The sequence below is a fragment of the Pleurodeles waltl genome, chromosome 4_1, assembly GCF_031143425.1.
Source record: "Pleurodeles waltl isolate 20211129_DDA chromosome 4_1, aPleWal1.hap1.20221129, whole genome shotgun sequence".
Taxonomy (NCBI): domain Eukaryota; kingdom Metazoa; phylum Chordata; class Amphibia; order Caudata; family Salamandridae; genus Pleurodeles; species Pleurodeles waltl.
Window position 1 is genome coordinate 306,805,676 of NC_090442.1, and position 22,709 is coordinate 306,828,384.

General features: G+C 41.7%; 1 protein-coding gene across 7 annotated transcripts in view; it reads right to left on the reverse strand.

Annotated features, from left to right (window-relative positions):
• The window catches only part of PARP11 (poly(ADP-ribose) polymerase family member 11), a 156,424-nt gene that overhangs the window by 53,558 nt on the left and 80,157 nt on the right, over positions 1–22,709 (reverse strand). For all 7 annotated transcript variants that reach the window (XM_069228404.1, XM_069228400.1, XM_069228402.1 and 4 more), the window contains one exon: positions 1,317–1,468. In XM_069228404.1, the coding sequence (XP_069084505.1) occupies positions 1,317–1,468 (152 nt within the window). The remainder of the gene's footprint in view (positions 1–1,316; positions 1,469–22,709) is intronic.

Below are 22,709 nucleotides of genomic sequence, written 5' to 3' on the forward strand. Positions count from 1 at the left end.
TCGAAGACCTAGACAGGCATTTCAGCCCCAGCAAACCATTAACTGGAGAGGGCACTGACGAGGATGACATTTCTTATTGGCAGGTATAGGTGATTGGTATACAGGAAGATTAAATAAGGTCGGCATTTGGCATAACAGACATCACTGATGCACCACTGAAATAGAAACATCTGTTTGGGACAATTAAGTTGATGTTTGAGAATCAAGAGAGGCAAAGTGGTAATTGGGGCATATGGACACTGTCTATATATTCATGAATAATACACATGTAAAACAATGCTCTCGGGCCCAATGCTAGTGCTAAAGCAGATGCTAGTGTCATACAACGAAATCTGTGAAATGTTCATACCTTCTTCACAAAATCAGTCAATGCGTGTATGTCTGGAGGGAGGTGGTTTACTTAGGTTAGGCTGCCTTACGCACAAGTATCATATCTCCAACAGCTACTGTATTCAAGAATTATAGAACAGGATGCATGGCACATAGGCCCTATAAGAAATAGGCTTGTGGATCAGTCCCGGAGAAATGAAATCCACAAGTGCTGCATGTCATGACTTCTTTGACCTGAAGCATAGGCAAGCTATCATGAAGCAATAAAGTCAATGAAGCCAGAAAGCAGGAAAGGAAAAAACACATTAAACTTGTATAGGGTAGTAGGTGCAGTGCAAAGATGTTCTGTTCTCACAAGATCAGAGAAATAGCTGGAATTCTCCAAACCAATAGGAAGGTTAGGAAGGGACAGACTGACAAGTAGTGTAGTTGAGTGGAAAAAGGCACAGACAAAGCTTTAGATACACATGGGCTTTTGAAAATTATTGTCAGTCCTATGAGATGTAAATGTGCTGCAATTTCCATCCTTTACCTAGTAAGGTAGAACAATATTTATTTTTACACTCATTTTAATGAGGCTTTAAATGACAATAAAAGCCTCTTACTGTAATACTGACCAGGACAAGGAACTACAATATATGCAGTATATTCAAAACAGAGTCACAGATGTAATCATTTACACAAGGTCAAATGATTTTTCTATTCAGGCAAGTTGTTTAATAGTAAAGTTATCTGTACAGCCACAATGTGATTATACTCTCGGCAATAGATTGGCAACTTTTCAACGCATAGAAAGCTCTTAGAGGCAGAACATAAGTTAAGATTCTTCACACAGTGCTAAAAGCTTTTGTACAGTATGGAGGAGGAAGGGCGGTATTCATGAATATAGTACTGCTTACTGCTCTGGCTGCCCTCAAATGCCTGGCACTAAAATAGGAACATTGCTGCTTTTACATATCACCAAAGTCTAAATAAAATGCTCTTACCTTTTCCATACATAGAACCATGCATACCACTTAGTCTCCAATCAAAGTTATAACTACATATCGCCTCCACAAATTCATTGCTTGTGCCATGAAATAACATTCTTTCATCAATAAAAGCAACATGTCGTTTTCTTTTCAATTGTGCTTTTTTCCTGAAGAAGAACCACAAAATAGGTTAAATAATAACAGTACTAATCTAAAGTGTAAGCACATCTGAAACAGGTTAGTGCATTAACATGGTCATTCATTCTACTGTTAACACATTTGACAAATTCATTGGAACTTTCAACCATTAATCCCAATTCCATCTTCTTGTCAGTGTAAATGTACATCATGAAATTATAATCAGTGTTGAACAATTAACACTTCGTTCAGAAATATACCACAACCCTTTCTCCTTGTCCCGTAAAGATGTTTAACAACAAATGCATCATCAACATTTCTGTTTCATACTGAAAGCAAATCAATTGAATGTTACTTATTGTAGTAACTATAGTTTTCTTTCTGTGCTCTTTCTTATAGGAAGCAAAAATCAACAAACTGTTAGATCTGAGTAATATTAGCCACTGGAGCCCAGAAGAATGAAGGGAAGGGCCCAATCCGGCATTCGTCTATTAAAACCCCAAAGATAGTTTCAGGCAACAGCCCACAAGAACAGTGCTGCCTAAGTAGTTTCTGGAATCAGAGGTAATTGGGCTCTGATCTGAGATGGGGACCAACGTGTTTTAGATTTTAGGGCCTTAAACTCACAAAGATCAGCCACCATGTTTCTGCAAGGGATCAAATGTAAGGAGGGTGAATGTATGTTCCTGGCAGGGATTGCGGAGGTCATTAAAAAAAAAAGTCTGTAGGACTCTGACATGAACTGAAGCTGATCCTCAACTTCACAGCGAAATAGGGGAGCTCTGTCAGTGATGATGTGAAATAGTCATACCTCGAAAGATTCGGGATATATGGTTGAGGTATGATTTTGAAGTTATTGGAATCTATTAGGTTTCAGAAAATTGGGCATTACTTTAGCCTACATACTCATAAAAAAGAACAGATTTTCACTTCAATATGGAGAGATGCTTTCAAGAGGCACCATTAAAAATTGCATATTGACACTTTTAGCCATATGTACTAATTTGAGAGTTGAAAGAGAAATCCAGGTTGGAGAGGATCTCCAGATGCATTACATCCTGCACAGGTTTGGACAGTACCTAGACTAATGGGGCAGACCAAACATCATGCTGAAAAGTTAGATTCAGACCCTCGACTTTGGCCCATTTGGACAAAGAAAGCTTTCTCCCATCCAGTACAATGTGATCTAGACAGATGACTATGTTAATAGGTCCGTTGAGTTTTTTCACATACAGATTTAAATTAGGGTGTCATCAGAGTACATTTGGAAGTTGACAGTAAATGTAATAGTTGAAAGGCAGACTGCAAGTGGATGGAGGGATGACCATGAGAGTCAACACGTAGTGATTTGCAAGAAGACGATTCTGTATAACCAATTGGTACTTGCTGACTGTACTCGCTGATGCAGTGGCACTGATAGTGGTTACAGCATGCGCAGTGATCTTAATCCAGTCAAAGGGCCTTATTACAAGTCTGGCAGTCCGAGGAGTGCCAGACTCATGGTGGCGCTCGGACTTCCACACTCCAGGCGGTCGGATTGCCACATTACAACCCTGGTGGTCGGACCACCAGGGAACCGCCGTCAACAAGGTTCTCGAAGGGGCTGATAGTGGTCAGACTCGTGGTTAGCCACTATGGTGCTGAACTCAGCGCCACCCTGCTGATTAAGACACTTGTTTCTGCCAGCCTTTCCATGATGGGGACTCCACCATAAAAAGGCTGGCGGAAACACAGTGCGTGGGGCCAGAGGGGGGGCCCCTGCACTGCCCATGCCTGTGCCCCTGCCCAGCACCCTCTTAGACAGTGTGCATTCCGAGGGTGCTGTTGTGCTACAGTATTGGCCTTGGCTCCCTTAAGGGAGCCGAGACAAATACCGTAGCACCCAGCGGGAACGTCGTAATACCATGTTCCCGCCAGTCACCCCAGTGGGAACATCGTAATAAAGCAGGAAGGTGAGGCATTCGGGATGATGGCTGCCTCACCTCTGCGAGTTTGGCAGTCGGCACGTCCAACCGCCAAACTCGTAACGAGCCCGTAAGTCTGGTGTGCAACGTGTTATGATCTTTAATGCTGAAGGCCGCTTAGAGGTCAAACAATATCATGGCAACATACTGTCCTTCATCAAGCATGGTGTGGACTTGCTCTATGTTGGACTTGGCCCTTTCTGCAGGGTCATCCCCAAACTTTTTGCATTAACCCTTGGGTTTTCTGAACCCATTTGTTTTGGCTTTTAGGACTCTGTACACTTTACCACTGCTGCAGTGCATGTGCTCTCTCCTCAAAACATGGTAGAATTAGCTTACACTAAACTGGTCTATTTAATCTACTTGTAAGTCCCTAGTAAAGTGGTACTACATGTGTCTATGGTCTGTAAAACACATCCTACTAGTGGGCCACCCACATAGGTAGCCCTTTAAACATGTCTAAGGCCTTCCATTGCTACCTGCGTGCGCAGTTTTAAACTGCCATTTAAACCTGGGAAAACAAACCTTTTGCAGGCCAAAATCTTCCTTTTTAATACATTTGACAGGCCATAAACAGCCTAAACGGCAGGGTTGCAGTGTATTTATAAAGTAGGACATGAACGTTTATGTTTTAAATGTCCTGGTAGTGAAAAACTCCTATATGTGTTTTTCACTACTGTAAGGCCTACTTCTCCCATGGGATAACACTGGGTTATCTTATTGCATTTAATATGTGATAACTTTTCAATAAGGAGCAGGTGGACAGGTCGAGTTTTGTGTCAAGAAAATTCTAATTAAAAGCCCTCTTTAATGGTAAAGTCAGATTTGTAATCACAATTCTGAAAATGCCACTTTTAGAAAGTTAAGCACAAAGGGGTTGGGTCTATTATTCAGCAAGGTTACACAACAAGTAAATATGAAAGCAAAACAATACCTTGAGTGAAATTTTTTTTAGAAACTTTACTTGAGTTTATATGAATCAAGAACTGTAATTACCTTGACCTCATTTGTTATGAACATATTAACTGTGCCATTCATTTAAGTAAATTCATTTGACATCTGTACATAATAGACTTTGAAAACACAAACCAAATGTTGTGTAAAATGTTTTCATCCACAAAAACATCTGACCTAACATCCCAAAATGAAAATGTCACTTACCCAGTGTACATCTGTTCGTGGCATTAGTCGCTGCAGATTCACATGTTTAGCACAGTCCACTGCCTGGTGTTGGGCTCGGAGTATTACAAGTTGTTTTTCTTCTAAGAAGTCTTTTTTGGTCACAGGACCGAAGGACTCCTCCCTCTTCGGCTCCATTGCGCATGGGCGTCGACTCCATCTTAGATTGTTTTCCCCGCAGAGGGTGAGGATGGAGTTGTTTGCTATAAATAGTGCCCATGCAATGGAGTGAATACGTATGTACATAAAAAGTTTATAATAATTATTTACAAATGTACAAATGTTTAAGATTTAAGATCTACTTCTAAACGGCTACAGGCTTCCCGGGGAGGCGGGAGGGCACATGTGAATCTGCAGCGACTAATGCCACAAACAGATGTACACTGGGTAAGTGACATTTTCAGTTCAATGGCATATGTTGCTGCAGATACACATGTTTAGCATAGACTATAAAGCAGTTACCTCCCCTAAAAGCGGTGGTTTAGCCTGTAGGAGTTGAAGTAGTTTGGAATAATGTTCTTAGTACAGCTTGGCCCACTGTAGCTTGTTGTGCATTTAGTACGTCTACACAGTAGTGTTTAGTAAATGTATGAGGCGTAGACCAGGTTGCAGCCTTACATATTTCGCTCATAGGAATGTTTCCTAGAAAGGCCATTGTAGCACCTTTCTTTCTGGTTGAGTGTGCCTTTGGTGTAATAGGCAATTCTCTCTTGGCTTTAAGATAGCATGTTTGAATACATCTGACTATCCATCTAGCAATGCCTTGTTTAGAGATTGGATTTCCTATGTGTGGTTTTTGAAAAGCTATGAACAGTTGTTTTGTTTTCCTGATTAGCTTTGTTCTGTCAATGTAGTACATTAGTGCTCTTTTGATGTCTAATGTATGTAGTGCCCTTTCAGCCACGGAATCTGGTTGTGGGAAGAACACTGGCAATTCTACTGTTTGATTTAAATGGAATGGTGAGATTACTTTTGGTAGAAATTTTGGATTTGTTCTTAGAACTATTTTATTTTTGTGTATTTGAATAAATGGTTCCTGTATGGTAAATGCCTGTATTTCACTTACTCTTCTGAGGGATGTGATTGCAATGAGAAATGCGACTTTCCACGTTAGATATTGCATTTCACAGGAATGCATGGGTTCGAAAGGTGGACCCATGAGTCTTGTTAAGACGATGTTAAGGTTCCATGAAGGAACTGGTGGTGTTCTTGGTGGTATAATTCTTTTTAGCCCTTCCATGAATGCTTTAATAACTGGTATTCTAAATAGAGACGATGAATGAGTAGTTTGTAGGTAAGCAGATATTGCTGCGAGGTGTATTTTTATAGATGAAAAAGCGAGATTCGCTTTTTGCAAATGTAGTAAGTATCCCACTATGTCCTTTGTAGAGGCATGCAATGGTTGGATTTGATTGGTATGGCAGTAGCAAACAAATCTTTTCCACTTAGATGCATAGCAGTGTCTAGTGGAAGCTTTTCTAGCTTGTTTTATGACCTCCATACATTCTTGTGTGAGGTCTAAGTGTCCGAATTCTAGGATTTCAGGAGCCAAATTGCTAGATTCAATGATGCTGGGTTTGGATGCCTGATCTGTTGTTTGTGTTGTGTTAACAGATCTGGTCTGTTGGGTAGTTTGACATGCGGTACTAGTGAAAGGTCTAGTAGAGTTGTATACCAAGGTTGTCTTGCCCATGTGGGTGCTATCAGTATGAGTTTGAGTTGGTTTTGACTCAATTTGTTTACTAGATATGGAAGGAGAGGGAGAGGGGGAAAAGCGTATGCAAATATCCCTGACCAACTCATCCATAGAGCATTGCCTTGTGATTCGCGGTGTGGGTACCTGGATGCGAAGTTTTGGCATTTTGCGTTTTCTTTTGTTGCGAACAAATCTATCTGGGGTGTTCCCCAAATTTGAAAGCACTTGTTCAGAACTTGGGGGTGAATTTCCCATTCGTGGACTTGTTGGTGGTCTCGCGAAAGGTTGTCTGCTAGTTGGTTTTGGATCCCTGGAATAAATTGTGCTATTAGGCGAATGTGGTTGTGAATCGCCCACTGCCATATTTTTTGTGTTAGGAGACACAATTGTGTTGAGTGTGTTCCTCCTTGTTTGTTTAAATAATGCATTGTTGTCATGTTGTCTGTTTTGACAAGAATGTATTTGTGTGTTATTATGGGTTGAAAGGCTTTTAACGCTAGAAATACTGCTAACAGTTCTAGGTAATTTATATGAAATTTTGTTTGGTGTACATCCCATTGTCCTTGAATGCTGTGGTGATTGAGGTGTGCTCCCCACCCTGTCATGGAAGCATCTGTTGTTATAACGTATTGAGGCACTGGGTCCTGAAATGTCCGCCCTTTGTTTAAATTGTTGCTGTTCCACCATAGAAGCGAGAGGTATGTTTGGCGGTCTACCAACACCAGATCTTGAAGTTGACCCTGTGCCTGTGACCATTGTGATGCTAGGCACTGTTGTAAGGGTTGCATGTGTAGTCTTGAGTTTGGGACAATGGCTATGCATGATGACATCATGCCTAGAAGTTTTAGCCCAAATTTTGCTTGTATCTTTTGGTTTGGACACATAGCACTTATTACCTTGTGGAATGCTTGCACTCTTTGTGGACTTGGAGTGGCAATTCCTTTTGATGTGTTGATGGTTGCCCCTAGATATTGTTGTGTCTGACACGGTTTGAGGTATGATTTTGTATAGTTGATGGAGAAACCCAGTTTGTGAAGGGTTTGTATGACATATGTGGTGTCGTTTGTGCACTTTTTTACTGTGTTGGTCTTGATTAGCCAATCGTCTAGGTAAGGAAACACATGTATCTGTTGTCTCCTGATATGTGCTGCTACTACTGCTAGACATTTTGTGAATACTCTTGGTGCAGTTGTTATTCCGAATGGCAACACCTTGAATTGGTAATGTATTCCTTTGAATACGAACCTTAGGTACTTTCTGTGAGAAGGGTGTATCGGTATATGAAAGTACGCATCTTTTAGGTCTAATGTGGTCATGTAATCTTGCTGTTTGAGCAGTGGAATGATGTCTTGTAGTGTGACCATGTGAAAGTGGTCCGATATGATGTAGGTATTTAGTGTCCTGAGATCTAATATTGGTCTTAATGTTTTGTCTTTTTTTGGAATTAGAAAGTACAGGGAGTAAACTCCTGTGTTTTTTTGTTGTACTGGTACTAACTCTATTGCATCCTTTTGCAGTAGTGCTTGAACTTCTAGTCCTAAAAGTTCTAAATGTTGTGGTGACATTTTGCGTGTTTTTGGAGGGATGTTTGGTGGGAATTTGTGGAATTCTATGCAATAGCCATGTTGGATTATTGCTAATACCCAATTGTCTGTTGTAATCTGCTGCCAAGATTGGTAGAATTGGCTTAGTCTTCCCCCCACTGGTGTTGAGTGAAGGGGTTGTGTGACTTGAAAGTCACTGTTTAGGTGGAGGTGTTTTTGGAGTCTGGAATCTTCCCCTACTCCTTGGGAATTGACCCCCTCTATATCCCCTGAAACCTCCCCTTTGGAATGAACCCTGATATGGTGTGGTTCTTGTTTGTTGGCTGGTGGTGTCTGTGGGTTGGCCACGAAACCCCCCTCTAAATGGAGTTTTTCTAAAAGAGCCTCTGCTCTGCGGGGAGTAGAGTGCGCCCATGGCTTTGGCCGTGTCTGTGTCCTTTTTAAGTTTTTCAATGGCTGTGTCCACTTCAGGGCCAAAAAGTTGTTTCTCGTTGAAGGGCATATTAAGGACAGCCTGCTGGATTTCAGGTTTGAAGCCTGAAGTGCGGAGCCAAGCGTGTCTCCTTATGGTGACAGCAGTGTCGACTGTTCTCGCTGCAGTATCGGCTGCGTCCATTGAAGAGCGGATTTGATTGTTTGAGATCGTTTGTCCCTCTTCAACTATTTGCTGCGCCCTTTTTTGGTATTCCTGGGGAAGATGGTCTATGAGAAGTTGCATCTCATCCCAGTGTGCGCGGTCATATCGGGCCAGCAGCGCTTGAGAATTTGCGATGCGCCACTGGTTGGCTGCCTGTGATGCTACTCTTTTTCCTGCAGCATCAAATTTTCGGCTTTCTTTGTCCGTAGGTGGGGCGTCGCCAGATGTATGGGAATTTGCTCTTTTGCGAGCTGCCCCTACTACTACGGAGTCAGGTGGTAACTGCGAAGTAATAAACACTGGGTCTGTGGGTGGTGGTTTGTATTTCTTATCCACCCTTGGGGTGATGGGTCTTGATTTTACGGGCTCTTCAAAAATTTGTTTTGCGTGCCGTAACATCCCTGGTAGCATTGGGAGACATTGATATTGGCTATGTGTAGCCGAGAGGGTGTTAAATAAAAAATCATCCTCTATAGGATCGGAATGCAGTTGGACATTGTGGAATTCTGCTGCCCTAGCCACCAGTTGCGAGTATGAGGTACTGTCCTCTGGCGGTGACGGCTTTGTGGGGTATGAATCGGGATCATTGTCCTGCACTGGGGTGTCATATAGGTCCCAAGCGTCTTGATCCTGATTATCTTGACTTATGGTAGTTTGCGCTGGTGAGTGCATTTGTGGCGGTGTTTGTGCCGGCGATGCCTGTTGTGGTGGAGAGGGCGGAGGCGTGACTTTTTTAACCACTTTGGCTTGTGGTTGTGCGTCATCCTTGAGAAATCCGATCCTTCTTTTTCTCATTATTGGGGGAAGGGTTGATATCTTCCCTGTGTCTTGCTGGATGTACAGACTCTTTTGTGTGTAGTCTGATTCTACACTTTGGAGCTCTTGTCCAAATCTGTGCATCTGGCCACTTATTCCTTGTTCCTCTGTGTAGGATGGAGGTGTGGAACTTTTCGGCGCCGAGAGAGAATCTTTTTTCAGCTTCGGCACCAACAGAATTTTTGTGGCTTTCGGCAGTGTGTCTCGGTGCCAATGTTTTTCGGTGCCGGCATCTTGTTTTTGCCTCTCGGAGCCGCTATCTCGGCTCCGAGGTTGCTCCATGGCGGTCCCTCGACCGGAGTCGGGTGTCTTCGCTATGGGCGTGCCCTTTTTCGGCTACTTCGACGGCTCGCCGGTTTTATGGGTCGAGCCATGGCCTGTTGGCAGTGGCGTCACCTGGGCTTTTGTCTTCTCGATGGTTTTTATTTTCGACGTCTTACTCACTGTTTGTTGTTGTTGTTCGACGTCGGAGTCTCCGGATTCTGATTCCGGAACCGAGAATGTTTCCTCTTCGTCGTCGAAACGTTGTTTTGTCGGCGTGGACGCCATTTGTAGACGCCTGGCTCTTCGGTCCCGGAGTGTTTTTCTGGACCGGAAGGCTCGACAGGCCTCACAGGTATCCTCCTTGTGCTCAGGGGACAAGCACAAGTTACAGACCAAGTGCTGATCTGTATAAGGATACTTACTGTGACATTTTGGGCAGAAACGGAACTGGGTCCGTTCCATCGGCTTCGATGTCGCACGCGGTCGGGCCGACCAGGCCCCGATGGGGGATCGAAGCTACCCCAAAGTCTTCCGATGATCGGTGTCGATGTACCTAACTATCCCGATACCGAACGGAACAATACCGACGCTTTCTTCCGAGATTCTGACTAACTTTCCGAACCGAAACACGGAGCGAAAAGGAATACGTCCGAACCCGACAGCGGAAAAAAACAATCTAAGATGGAGTCGACGCCCATGCGCAATGGAGCCGAAGAGGGAGGAGTCCTTCGGTCCCGTGACCAAAAAAGACTTCTTCGAAGAAAAACAACTTGTAATACTCCGAGCCCAACACCAGGCAGCGGACTGTGCTAAACATGTGTATCTGCAGCAACATATGCCATCGAACCAGTACTTATTACAGAAATACAATCACTTTAAACATAAAATGTCCATGAACCAGTCTTCTATTTGCAACAGGGGGAGTCTGGTTTCCTTTTTACATTAAAAACAACAACAACAAAAAAAAAAGGTTTCACTTGACTCCCAAATTTTAAGCACAGGAGCCGGTCATAACAACCGTTTTTTTTTTTTTTTTTTTTTAAAGACCGTCACGCTTCTCAACTCTTAAGGCTGTTTGTGAATAGTTGCCAAGTCCAAAGACTCCCTAATGCCTTCAGGTCAATGCGTTTCTACCCTCATAGTTTTGGGGTCTCCTCAGGAACAAGAATGGGCTGAACAAAGAAAGAATTAGAAGAAATAAATTGGAGAAAAAAGAGAAAAATATTGTTTTTCGAAGTGACTTATTACATTAAGTAGTTAAATGATTTTCACTCTCCTTCCTAGTTACCTCAGATTCTTACCAGTGAACTTCTTCATTTGATCTGGTTTAGTTGGAGAGATTCTCTTGAGTGCAATGAAACAAACAGAAGATGCTTGTTAAAGCCACTGATGCTTTACATGTGCTCCAGTAACCTTATAATTCATTGTTCATTATGAAACTTACAGAGATTTTCTGTATAACTGATCGACAAAATGGTGTTCACCTATTCAGGCCTGCAGTATGTAATTTGGCGGGTGGATTGATTATACGTGTTCCCTTGCGGTTGCTTTCTGGCAAGAAGCTGCTACTTTGTGTCTTCACTAATAGTCCTTGCTTTTGACCCTGTTGCTACCATTTGTTAAAAGGAGGAAGAAGAAACAAAAGCCTCCCAGAGGTAATACTTTTTCTGGGCGGTGTTACATGATCACATGTGACTGGAAAATGACTTTTAAATTCAAACTCAGTATTTAGTTCGAATTACCGGTGCTCGCAGTTTTGACGCATTCTGTTTAATTCTATCATTTTATTAACTGTGGAACTATTGTGCCTAAATACTGTAACTGCTACGCGCGACTCAATGACACATTTTTACCTTATATGCCAGGCATGCTACTTATTGGCCTTGCTGTTATATACTTACTCTATTTTTGATTGTGCAGTCCGTGTACTCTGCCGTCCTGGTAAAGAATTAAGCCGCCGGATCCTCTGTGAGCTAGTGGTTTCACGTACGTTCAGTACTGCTTCTAAGTCCTTTGCGATTGCTTGGTGCCAAATCTCGTTAAAAAGGCATTAGCAAACCACCCCGATTGGCATTCTTGAATTCTGGTTAATGTAGCCACAATGGTTTTATTAGTGTAGAGGAAGGTCAATTTGTTCGCATTGTTTATAGTCTTATAAATCCTTAGAATTAAAGTGAGTTTAAGATTACCTGTGCATACGCTTTTGCTCTTGTGCATTCCGCTAAGACTCTTTGTTGGTGCCATAGCCTTTTCAAAAGGACCACTGTATTGACCCCCTGAATGTGGTTGCTGATTAATGTAATCACATTAGTTCTGTATTTTCTGGGCTTAGCGGGTTTGCGATTTTCTGTACATGCAGTGCTACTCCAGTCTATTTACGAATGATTGTTTGGTGCCAAGGCCTCATAAAAAGGCTAATGTAATTGGCCCCAATTAAAACACTTGAATTGTGGTTGGTCTAATAAATCAAGATTAGATTTTACTAACCCTTTTAGCTTTTTGATTCCTTCACATCATTTTTGAGTTTACTGTTATTCAGGCACCATGGAGTGCTCAAAAATTGAAGTTCTTATTATGACTCCATTTTTTCGATCTGGTGTCAGCCTTGGAATCCTGGGAAATAGTATCCAGGCCCCTTGGTTTGTTCTTTGCAAGTGTTTTGTTAAAAAGGGGGATGGGGGGGGGGGGGGTGAAAAAAGGCGGTACAATGAATGCTCTATTTTTCTACATTTTAAAATGTGACTTATGTAATGCTCTAGTTTTACATGTAATTTAAATACTGAGTGACTGGGTAGAAAAAGTAGCTATTGTTTTTTTTAGACTTTGTAATTCTGGCATTTTGTTAAGGCCTTCTATGGTTGTATTGAAACACAGTATCAAATAAGCTTCTTTTTGAGTTAGTGACCTCTCAAGGTCTCCACCTCTTGGGTTAACTTTTATAAAGATGGCATTTTCTTTTCTTAATCATTTGGTGCCTGCAGAATAATCCTGGGTCACATAACTAGGTTTAGCTGGCATCTGACATTAGTTTATTGCTCCCAGATGGGGAGACAAAGGGAAGATAGGTGTTGGCAGGACTGACCACTCTGAGTTAACGAGGGGGAGAAGCCATCTCCTACCACACTTACAGATCACAAAGGACTGACACTAGTTTTTTGTGACCTGAGACAAGCTAGGGCTATGTCAGGGAGGAAGGGGGTGTCTGACATATGAGGGAAGGAGAGGGGATGGGGGGAGGGGTTGCAACCTCGAGAAATGTCCTCTAAGTCAAAGTGGGCATCAGGTATAAATAGCGGACTCTCAGACCCAATACTTCAGCTCACTTCTAGACCAGAAGTGCTAGGTAGAAGGACTGATATGCTGCTGAAAGGACTGCCATTCTGCTCGACTACCACCCTGAAGTACCACTGCTCCACTATGCTGACCTGTTGCCCTCTTGCCAGAGTAAGAAAGTCTGGATCAGCATCTCTAAACTCAGGATCACAGAGTGACTCTAAGGGTCAGTTGGCTGGCTTCCTGATCAGAACAAGCTTCCAACAACCACTCAGCACTTGGACTCTGCCATCTGTGCGTCCTGCCCTCCCAAGTAGTGTCAGCCCAGTCCTGGACCCTTGGAAGGGGGCCTGAAGGTGCTCTGCCAGCCAATCTGTGTATACAGCAGAACAGACTCACCTCATCTGAAGCTCAGTACTATTACCACAGTACCGGCACATTGTCCTCGGAAACTATGCATGGTCTTTGCTGTGCGGACTTCCTCGACACAAGGACTTTCCATTGCCCATCCCAGCCTATCGGAACCACAGCTGAGTAGTGCATCTCCACACAAGGACATTGCCTTGTCCATTGTAACCCATCGGAACCGTCTCTGCATGATGCATCTCCACACAAGGACATAGCATTGCAACTCGCAGCTCCCCGGAACTGCCACTGAGCGATGCAGCTCCTTGCCAGGACCTCATATAGCCTTTGCTGCACGATGCATTCTTGACGCAGGACCCATCTTTTCGCAACCAGGATTAAGGTACTGTGTTCAGCAGACCTAAGTGGGTGCCTGTAGCTGTCTCATGCTACATAACAGCTGGCCTGAACTTGTGACTTTGTCCTGGTTGGCGCAACCAAATAACCACAGTTGGCAAATTGTGCTTTTTGGTGCTATTGTCACTTAAACTTTTAAAATTACATACCTCTGATTCTACTGTTTGGATTTTTATTTTTTGGTCTCACATTATTTATGAAACTTTACTCTGTATTTTTCTGAATTGGAGTGGGATTTTGTTTTTGTTGTGTTGTCACTTTACTACTGTTTGAAGTGCTGCATAAGTACTTACACATTATCTTTAAGTTCAGCCTGAGTGCTCTGTGTCAAGCTACCAGAGGGCTGAGCAAAGGTTAATTTAGGGTTGCTTGTGACTCCATCCTGACAAGGATTGTGGTTGATGCTTGAGTAGAGTTTCACCCCCCCCCCCTAAAAACACACTTTATCACTAACCCAATTTCGTACACTCTACAATATCAACAAGGGCAGAATCTGTCTCTCCTACAGGTCGCAACCGTAGATGAGGCTCATGAAGCAGTTCAATCTCTTCAATGGTTGTTAGCCATTTACAAAACAGCTTTGCAGTTAAGTTTATAATGGTGTTCATACTATATATATATATATATATATATATATATATATATATATATATATATATATATATATATATATATAAAATTATATATAAAACACATATGCATGTATACTTTAAAAAAATGTTTTATGCACTTACATTTATATAGCCATTAATTATTTGAAGTTAAAGAAACGTAATTAAATTTTTTTTAATATTTTTACTTTAAATTGTATGTTTAGTTCACTGTACTAAAACCCCATTATTATTTAATTGTATGTTATAATAAATTGATGATCTAGTTTCCTTTGCAGATTTGGAGTGGAGGTCACTTTGGTTTTAACAGCATTTTTATACATGAGCACCAGGGGTTATTCCCGTTTTGGCACCGGCACCAAAGTTAAGAATATTGTTTCATTTCCACTTTAGTTGTGTTGAGCTATGTGTAAAACCGAATTTTGAGGTAGGAATCAAATATTATTGATGAATTCAACTTAGAATCAGAATTTTTGTATGCACGTACAGACATCGAAGTAAAAGATTTATTTTGCAAAAATTGTTGTATGATCAGCCCACTTGGGCAAGACGCTGGACTTTGGAATCCGCTCACTGCGACCAAATAAAGCTTTCCTTCAAAAATATATATTGCTAACATTCAATATGTTTTGTTGTGCGATTTTATTATTATGTTTTTCACTTTTGCCCAGAGGGCTGTATTTGATTTATTTGTGACCATAAGAGATGAGAAACGTACTATATAAGTTGCTAAGTCTAACATTAGATGGACCAACATTTCAAAATGGTGTTGAGAGTAGCATGAAGAATTCCAGTTCCAATGGTGTGGGTCGTTTGTTTGTGTCACTACAGACACACAAATGTGTTTTTTTTCCCAATGCTCCCAGACTGCTGGTAGGGGCCTGGAAGAATCCTAGGTGAGACAGATGGCACACACACTCTGTTGATGCTGCCTTCCCGCACTAGGCTAGTGGTGGCCTTAAAAAAGGACAAGCACTCTGTGTGGGCAGTAAAAGTTTAATCCATTAGGCAGATAAACAAAATGAAGAACGTGTTTTGGCAAACACTTGCCTTTGTCAAACTGCATACCACCTTCTTGCTGTGACATTTACCCCTCACATAACTTTCCCAGACACATTTTTTTCTCACGTGCAATTAAAACTTAGAAATTTCATAATCGGGCTGGATCATTCTCATCAGTAAACAGAGTAAATTCAAATAATTCAGTTTACAAAAATTATGGATTTTAAATGTTTAACATACCAACTATCCACAATGACGCTGATGGGTAACAAAGTGAACCATCTGCCATTGCTACAGAGTCACTTAAGGCTCAAATTGATTAAAGTAAGTGCAGCTGCGTTGTAACTGTCGCATCTTAAGCTATATATTACAGTTCTTTTATACACTGACATTCTAATTTTAAATATTATCAAATTGCATATAATATCTGAAAAAGGATATACAGTCAATAGGTTAAACAGGATCCCCCCACCTACCCTATTACTATAGCTAAAACACAATGCTTGAAATATGTCTCAATTCAAAAATTCAGCCTAAGTGGCCATATTCTCCGTTAGTCAAAGTGAAAGCTGTGCTGCCAAAAAGGCACCTACTGTAGCATACTGCGCCATTAACACATATTAAGCCAAGTGGGCATGATCCTACCACCAGATTATCTACTCAATCGGGCACAATATACAGGGAGTGCAGAATTATTAGGCAAATGAGTATTTTGACCACATCATCCTCTTTATGCATGTTGTCTTACTCCAAGCTGTATAGGCTCGAAAGCCTACTACCAATTAAGCATATTAGGTGATGTGCATCTCTGTAATGAGAAGGGGTGTGGTCTAATGACATCAACACCCTATATCAGGTGTGCATAATTATTAGGCAACTTCCTTTCCTTTGGCAAAATGGGTCAAAAGAAGGACTTGACAGGCTCAGAAAAGTCAAAAATAGTGAGATATCTTGCAGAGGGATGCAGCACTCTTAAAATTGCAAAGCTTCTGAAGCGTGATCATCGAACAATCAAGCGTTTCATTCAAAATAGTCAACAGGGTCGCAAGAAGCGTGTGGAAAAACCAAGGTGCAAACTAACTGCCCATGAACTGAGAAAAGTCAAGCGTGCAGCTGCCACGATGCCACTTGCCACCAGTTTGGCCATATTTCAGAGCTGCAACATCACTGGAGTGCCCAAAAGCACAAGGTGTGCAATACTCAGAGACATGGCCAAGGTAAGAAAGGCTGAAAGACGACCACCACTGAACAAGACACACAAGCTGAAACGTCAAGACTGGGGCAAGAAATATCTCAAGACTGATTTTTCTAAGGTTTTATGGACTGATGAAATGAGAGTGAGTCTTGATGGGCCAGATGGATGGGCCCGTGGCTGGATTGGTAAAGGGCAGAGAGCTCCAGTCCGACTCAGATGCCAGCAAGGTGGAGGTGGAGTACTGGTTTGGGCTGGTATCATCAAAGATGAGCTTGTGGGGCCTTTTCGGGTTGAGGATGGAGTCAAGCTCAACTCCCAGTCCTACTGCCAGTTCCTGGAAGACACCTTCTTCAAGCAGTGGTACAGGAAGAAGTCTGCATCCTTCAAGAAAAACATGATTTTCATGCAGGACAATGCTCCATCACACGCATCCAAGTACTCCACAGCGTGGCTGGCAAGAAAGGGTATAAAAGAAGGAAATCTAATGACATGGCCTCCTTGTTCACCTGATCTGAACCCCATTGAGAACCTGTGGTCCATCATCAAATGTGAGATTTACAAGGAGGGAAAACAGTAGACCTCTCTGAACAGTGTCTGGGAGGCTGTGGTTGCTGCTGCACGCAATGTTGATGGTGAACAGATCAAAACACTGACAGAATCCATGGATGGCAGGCTTTTGAGTGTCCTTGCAAAGAAAGGTGGCTATATTGGTCACTGATTTGTTTTTGTTTTGTTTTTGAATGTCAGAAATGTATATTTGTGAATGTTGAGATGTTATATTGGTTTCACTGGTAATAATAAATAATTGAAATGGGTATATATTTTTTTTTGTTAAGTTGCCTAATAATTATGCACAGTAATAGTCACCTGCACACACAGATATCCCCCTAACATAGCTAAAACTAAAAACAAACTAAAAACTACTTCCAAAAATATTCAGCTTTGATATTAATGAGTTTTTTGGGTTCATTGAGAACATGGTTGTTGTTCAATAATAAAATTAATCCTCAAAAATACAACTTGCCTAATAATTCTGCACTCCCTGTATTAGCTCTTTCACTTCCTTTTCCACTTTTCTAGCCCTAAATAAAAACAATTAAAACCAAGGATGCAGTTTTGCATCTCTTACAACTCTAGACAGAGAGCCTTCTAAAAATCAACTTTTCATAAATGTACATGCAGTTCTTCACTACAGTTAAGGCCATTTGGTTTTGGCTCAATCAAATGCAATAATGTATCTCGATTTCAGGGTAAACAAAATTAGTCATGCGAATCTCTGAACTGTTAGAGAAGATTTTACAACTGGAAGATAAAGCACTGGTGGAGTCTTTGAACAAAAGGATGCTGGAGAGACTGAATAAGATTGAGGAAGAAATTATTGAAAAGAAAGCACAGAAATTCAATAGAAATAAAGTAGATTATGAGATGGGACAAATCTATACATTTGCTAAAATGTTTGTCAAGCTAGGAAGACAGACAGTGCTATAAGTAAAGAAGGATGCAAGCAAGAAGTAGGGGATAAGAATACGGATGTTAGAGAGAGCTCTGTAACCGATGTGGATGAATCTATGAGAATGAATGTCTGCACGTCTTAGCAACAAGAATTTGATTTTTTACAAAGGAATAGAACCAATCACAGGCCCTGGCGAAACAACGGAAGGGCAAGAGGAAAAGGAGGCGAGATGGTCAGAACAAAATAATCGGTAAGTGAAAATCAAGAGAAAATTACCAGGAGCAGCAGAAGTTACCTATAATACTTGCACAATATGGAATTATATGGATCTGAGCGATGAGGAAAAGGAGAATCTTGCATTGGGACTGTCTTCCTGTGATATGAATAAGTATGATTATGTACAAAGTAGAATAGATTTCTTCACGTTTGCTAGGAAGATGACATTGATGAAAATGCAGAAGATCACTAAAAAGAAGACTATTACCATATTTCAATGTACTGTTTGAAAATGTATGTGATGAAAGAAATTTAGGAATTAGAGAGAGATGCTACAGAGGTCATTAATGAAGGAACTGTTGCTAAGAGGCTGGATGGTGAAGGGGTCTGTGTCTCAGAGGAAGGGGGAACTGACTTTAAATCAAAATCTAGGACATTACAGATGAGCAGTGGAGATCTGATAAATCACCTTGTAGAGGTAGTTACGAAGGAATTCAAAAGTTTGAGAATGGGAAAAAAAGAACAGTATGCAGAACAGAGACAGACAATACAATGGAACTATAAAAAAGATTGCAGCCAAGCATGATGTAGTGGTCCGAAGGACTGATAGAGGTGGGGAAACAAATCTGCGTCTTGGCCAGGATACCTTTGTGTGGTTGGTGTTTCAAGTCTCCACAGACAGCACCCTCTTCCCTTCTCAGGCACTTCCAGGGCAAGAGCAATTGGTGAGGTGCCACTTTTATACAATGCACTAGACAGGGTTAGGGGTGACTCCTGAACAGTCCCTAACCAATGGGCAAAAAGTTCCTAAGGGCAAACCTCCACCATTTAGCAGCACATTCTGTTTGCCTTACTGCAAACTATCCAACAGTGCACCATTCTCAGAGAAATCTGACACAGTAGAACCCTTCTGTCGTTCAAGGGGGCTGGTGGCCAAGCCAAGAGTGTGTCTAGGGAAATGTAGTAGTAAAACACAACTTTATTAGTTAATTAAAACCATAAAACTTTCCTTCCACATAAACATTTAACAGAACAATTTTAGTGCAAGAAGGCAATTACAGTTCTTTAGCTTAGGGTGAAATGGTTAGTGAAATTTCCTTCCACATAAAGATTTTAAGAAAAGAACGTACTAGTGCTATAAGGCATTAATAATGGGGCAACAGAACAATCTTATTGTGGGTAAGATAAAAACAGCGCCAAATAAAATCCTGTGTTTAAAATGAAATGCTATATGAAATTTCCTTCCACAAAGGAATTTAAAGAGAACAGTAACAGACCAATGAGGCATTGGTAAAAATAGGACAAAGTGGGAAGAAACCTTCTATCAATTTTATTTACCCCTACTTAAGTCTGATTGTTGATACCGGACTTTATTACGACACAAGCTAAACAACCCAGTGGACTACCGAGGAGCCTTCCGCTTCTTCAAAGCGGGTTATAGGGGTTTCGCTATCGTTTCCGCCCTCCCTCTGTCTTGGTTATTTCGAGAGGCTGTGGTTTTAAGAGTGAAAATTTTAAAACATTGAACCAGCCTAATGTTCAATTTTGTATTTCGAGGGTTAAAAGCTGCAATTAGTGCTTGTCTGCAGGATCTAATTCTTAAACCGTGAAATTATTTTTTCAGCCGCCAAGGCTGGACAAATGCAGACCACATGCATCAAGTTTTCATCAGCTAGATGACAGAGACGGCACTCCTGGGAGCATACTTGTCGCTCCTTCTTCCATTTTGGCATGAGGTCTAAAGTAGGGACTTCACCCAGACTAAGTCTGAGAAAGGATTGCTTGATTTTCCGTGAGTAGGAGCCAGCCATAAGTGGTGATTCTTTAAACGTTTTGTAGGAGTTAAGGATCAACCAACTATGCTCCCTTTTGGTCAATGAGATCTTATCTTCTAGCAAGCTCTGTAATTTACTTGCTTTATTCACTGCTTTATTGAAAATGGGGATGGGTAGAGACCTGCTCATACCTCATCTAAGTTCAAAAGACTCTTACTTTCTTTTAGATATCTTATGTAGTTGGAGTGCCCTCTTTCTAGGATAATTTCCTGCCAGACTAGATTGGCTAAAGACCCTTTTGAAGCGCGGCTCAATTTGTAGCAGCATTTAATATATGCCGCTGGTCGGGCTAACGACTGTTTGACCAGCATGAATTCCAGTCTGACCTGGGCTGGCGATGCACGTCCAGGTAGCCGAAAAATGCGCTTATAGGTTTTTATCAGAAGCTTATCCAGAAGACCTACTTCCATCCCCCTCATTATTTCGGTCCCATAGGTGATAGTTGGAAGTAGCTTCGCTCTCATTACAGCTGTTAATGGGTTCAGAGCATGACCACAGATTGAGTTTGCTAGCTTGCAAAAGGTGTAAGTAAGGGCCTGCGTCTTGTTTTTTTATTGCTTCTTTTTGTGGCGTGTAATTACCTCTAGCATCCACCACCAATCCTAGGTATCTGTATGATGTTACTTCCTCTAGGGTTTTCCCATTCATATGCCATTTACCTTGGGTGGTTGGCCTGCGGTTTAAGGTAATCATTTTAGATTTTTTATGATTAATTTCTAAATCATTAGAGACTGAGTATTCTTCTAATGCCTTTAACAATTTCTGCATACCTATTCTGGTATTAGTGATTAGTAGTAGGTCATCTGCATATAGTAGGTTGGATACTTGTTGACCGCCCAGTGAGGGAGAGTGGGATGAGTGACCATTTAACTTGGTGGGGAGATCTGCTATGTACAGGTTGAAGAGTGTTGGGGCCAATACACAGCCTTGCTTCACCCCCACTGTTGTTCTGACTGCCCTGGATAGGTGAGAGCCTTCCCCCAATTTAACCTTCACCCAAGTATCAGAGTATATCATTTTGATGGCATTTAAAATAGAATGTGGCAGCCCCCACTGTAGTAATTTGGGCCACAATTTGCCGCGGGAGACACAGTCAAAAGCAGCTTTAAAGTCAACAAAACATAAATAGGTTGGAGTCCCCTTTGCTTTTGCTCTGTTTATGATCAAGCCTAGCCCCATAAGATTTGTTAATGTTCCTTGGTGCTTGGTGAACCCGGTTTGATTAAAGGGTAGAATATTGTTATCTGTAATCCAGGCTTCTAGATGTTTTAGCACACAGCAGGAAAAGTACTTGAGGCCAACGTCTAAAAGCGCGATTAGTCTGTAGTTGCTTGGGGAGAGCACGCACCCAACCTTATATATGGGGTGGATTATTGAGCCTTTCCAGGATGCCGGGACGTTGCCTGTTGTGATCACATCATTAAACATTGCTGCCAGGAAATTGGCCCATCTTTCCGTTTCTTGTTTAAATAGTGCTTGCGGTAGGCCGTTGGGGCCAGGGGCGCAGTCCATTCGTGACTTTCCAATGATTTTTAATAGATCTGGTGCCGTAAATTTCAAAGGTTCAGGGATGCTGGGATCCCAGCTAATCATATGCGACTGAATCTGAGGGCCTTCTTCGATGGTCAGTTCTTTTAGATGGGACTTTAAATGGGATACCTCCTCTGTTATGTTTGCGTTATTGCCTGCTTTTGCACCATTCTCTATTGTATTGATGATTTTCCAAAATCTTTTGGAATCAGATGTTTTGGTCGCAAAATGTAGTTTGGCCCACAAGACCTCCTGTTGGCCTTTTTTAAAGGTCCATAGATCCCTTTTATACAATTTCCTTTGCTATCTCAGGGCGGTCAATATTGATCCATTATCTGGGCATTTACGCAGTGACCTTAGTAATTTCCCTACAGCTGCTTTCCTTTTGCGCACTGGCAGCGGTAAAAGTGAACTTTGGCAGTGATTCAATTGCGCTCCCTTTCTCGTGTTACTTAAGGATTTTTTTTTTAATGAGATCAAGGGCAAAGTTCTCGCAAACTGTTGTCAGCTTTACCCCACTTGTGGTAATTGATTCTAGCTTTCGTAGGGCCTCTTCTGCCTGACTTTCAATGGTGTCTGAGGACCATTTGAGGCGCTTTAGATTTTCGGTGCCTAGTGTCCCGTTTAGGGCTGCCACTTTCTCTGTTTTTTGCGGCGATGCACAGATCCCAAATACCTGTGGCTTTTGTTCGCTTTCCGTGCGGTCCATGATGGTAAAGGTGTTTACTAACTTATATAAAGCAGGGGACACCAAAGTGTAGTCCAGATAGGAGACCGATTTCCCGGAGAATCTTGTCCATGCCGGTGGGATATCGGGGCACTTCCGTCCGTTTAGCGCGAAGAGGCCTACTAATTCATAGGTGTGTATGAAACTCTCCCCTATTTTGTCTTTCCTGAGTTTTTTTGGGAGGGTTTGGCTGGGCATTCTTGCCACTGTTTGGATGTGGTCCTCTCTGGGGTTGTGGAATAAGCCGAGATTGAAATCGCCCGATATTAACCAGAATGCTGATTTTACTGTACATTTTATTCTTAATAGTTGGGGTAAAAATGTGTTTGCTTCAATTTTTTTATTTTTAGGATTGATGTATGTGTTGATCAGAATCAATGGCTCTTGTGTGTTTTTCCCCCAGTCGTCTAGCTGGAGAAATTGGAAAGGTTGGTCTTCTATGCTCAGAGAATTTTACCAAAAGGCTAGTGCTAACGTAAATGGTAAGGCCTCCCTTTGGCCTACCAGGCCTATTTGTTTTCGTTGCTGGGTTAAGATATTCCATGAATCCGATTATCGGTATTGAT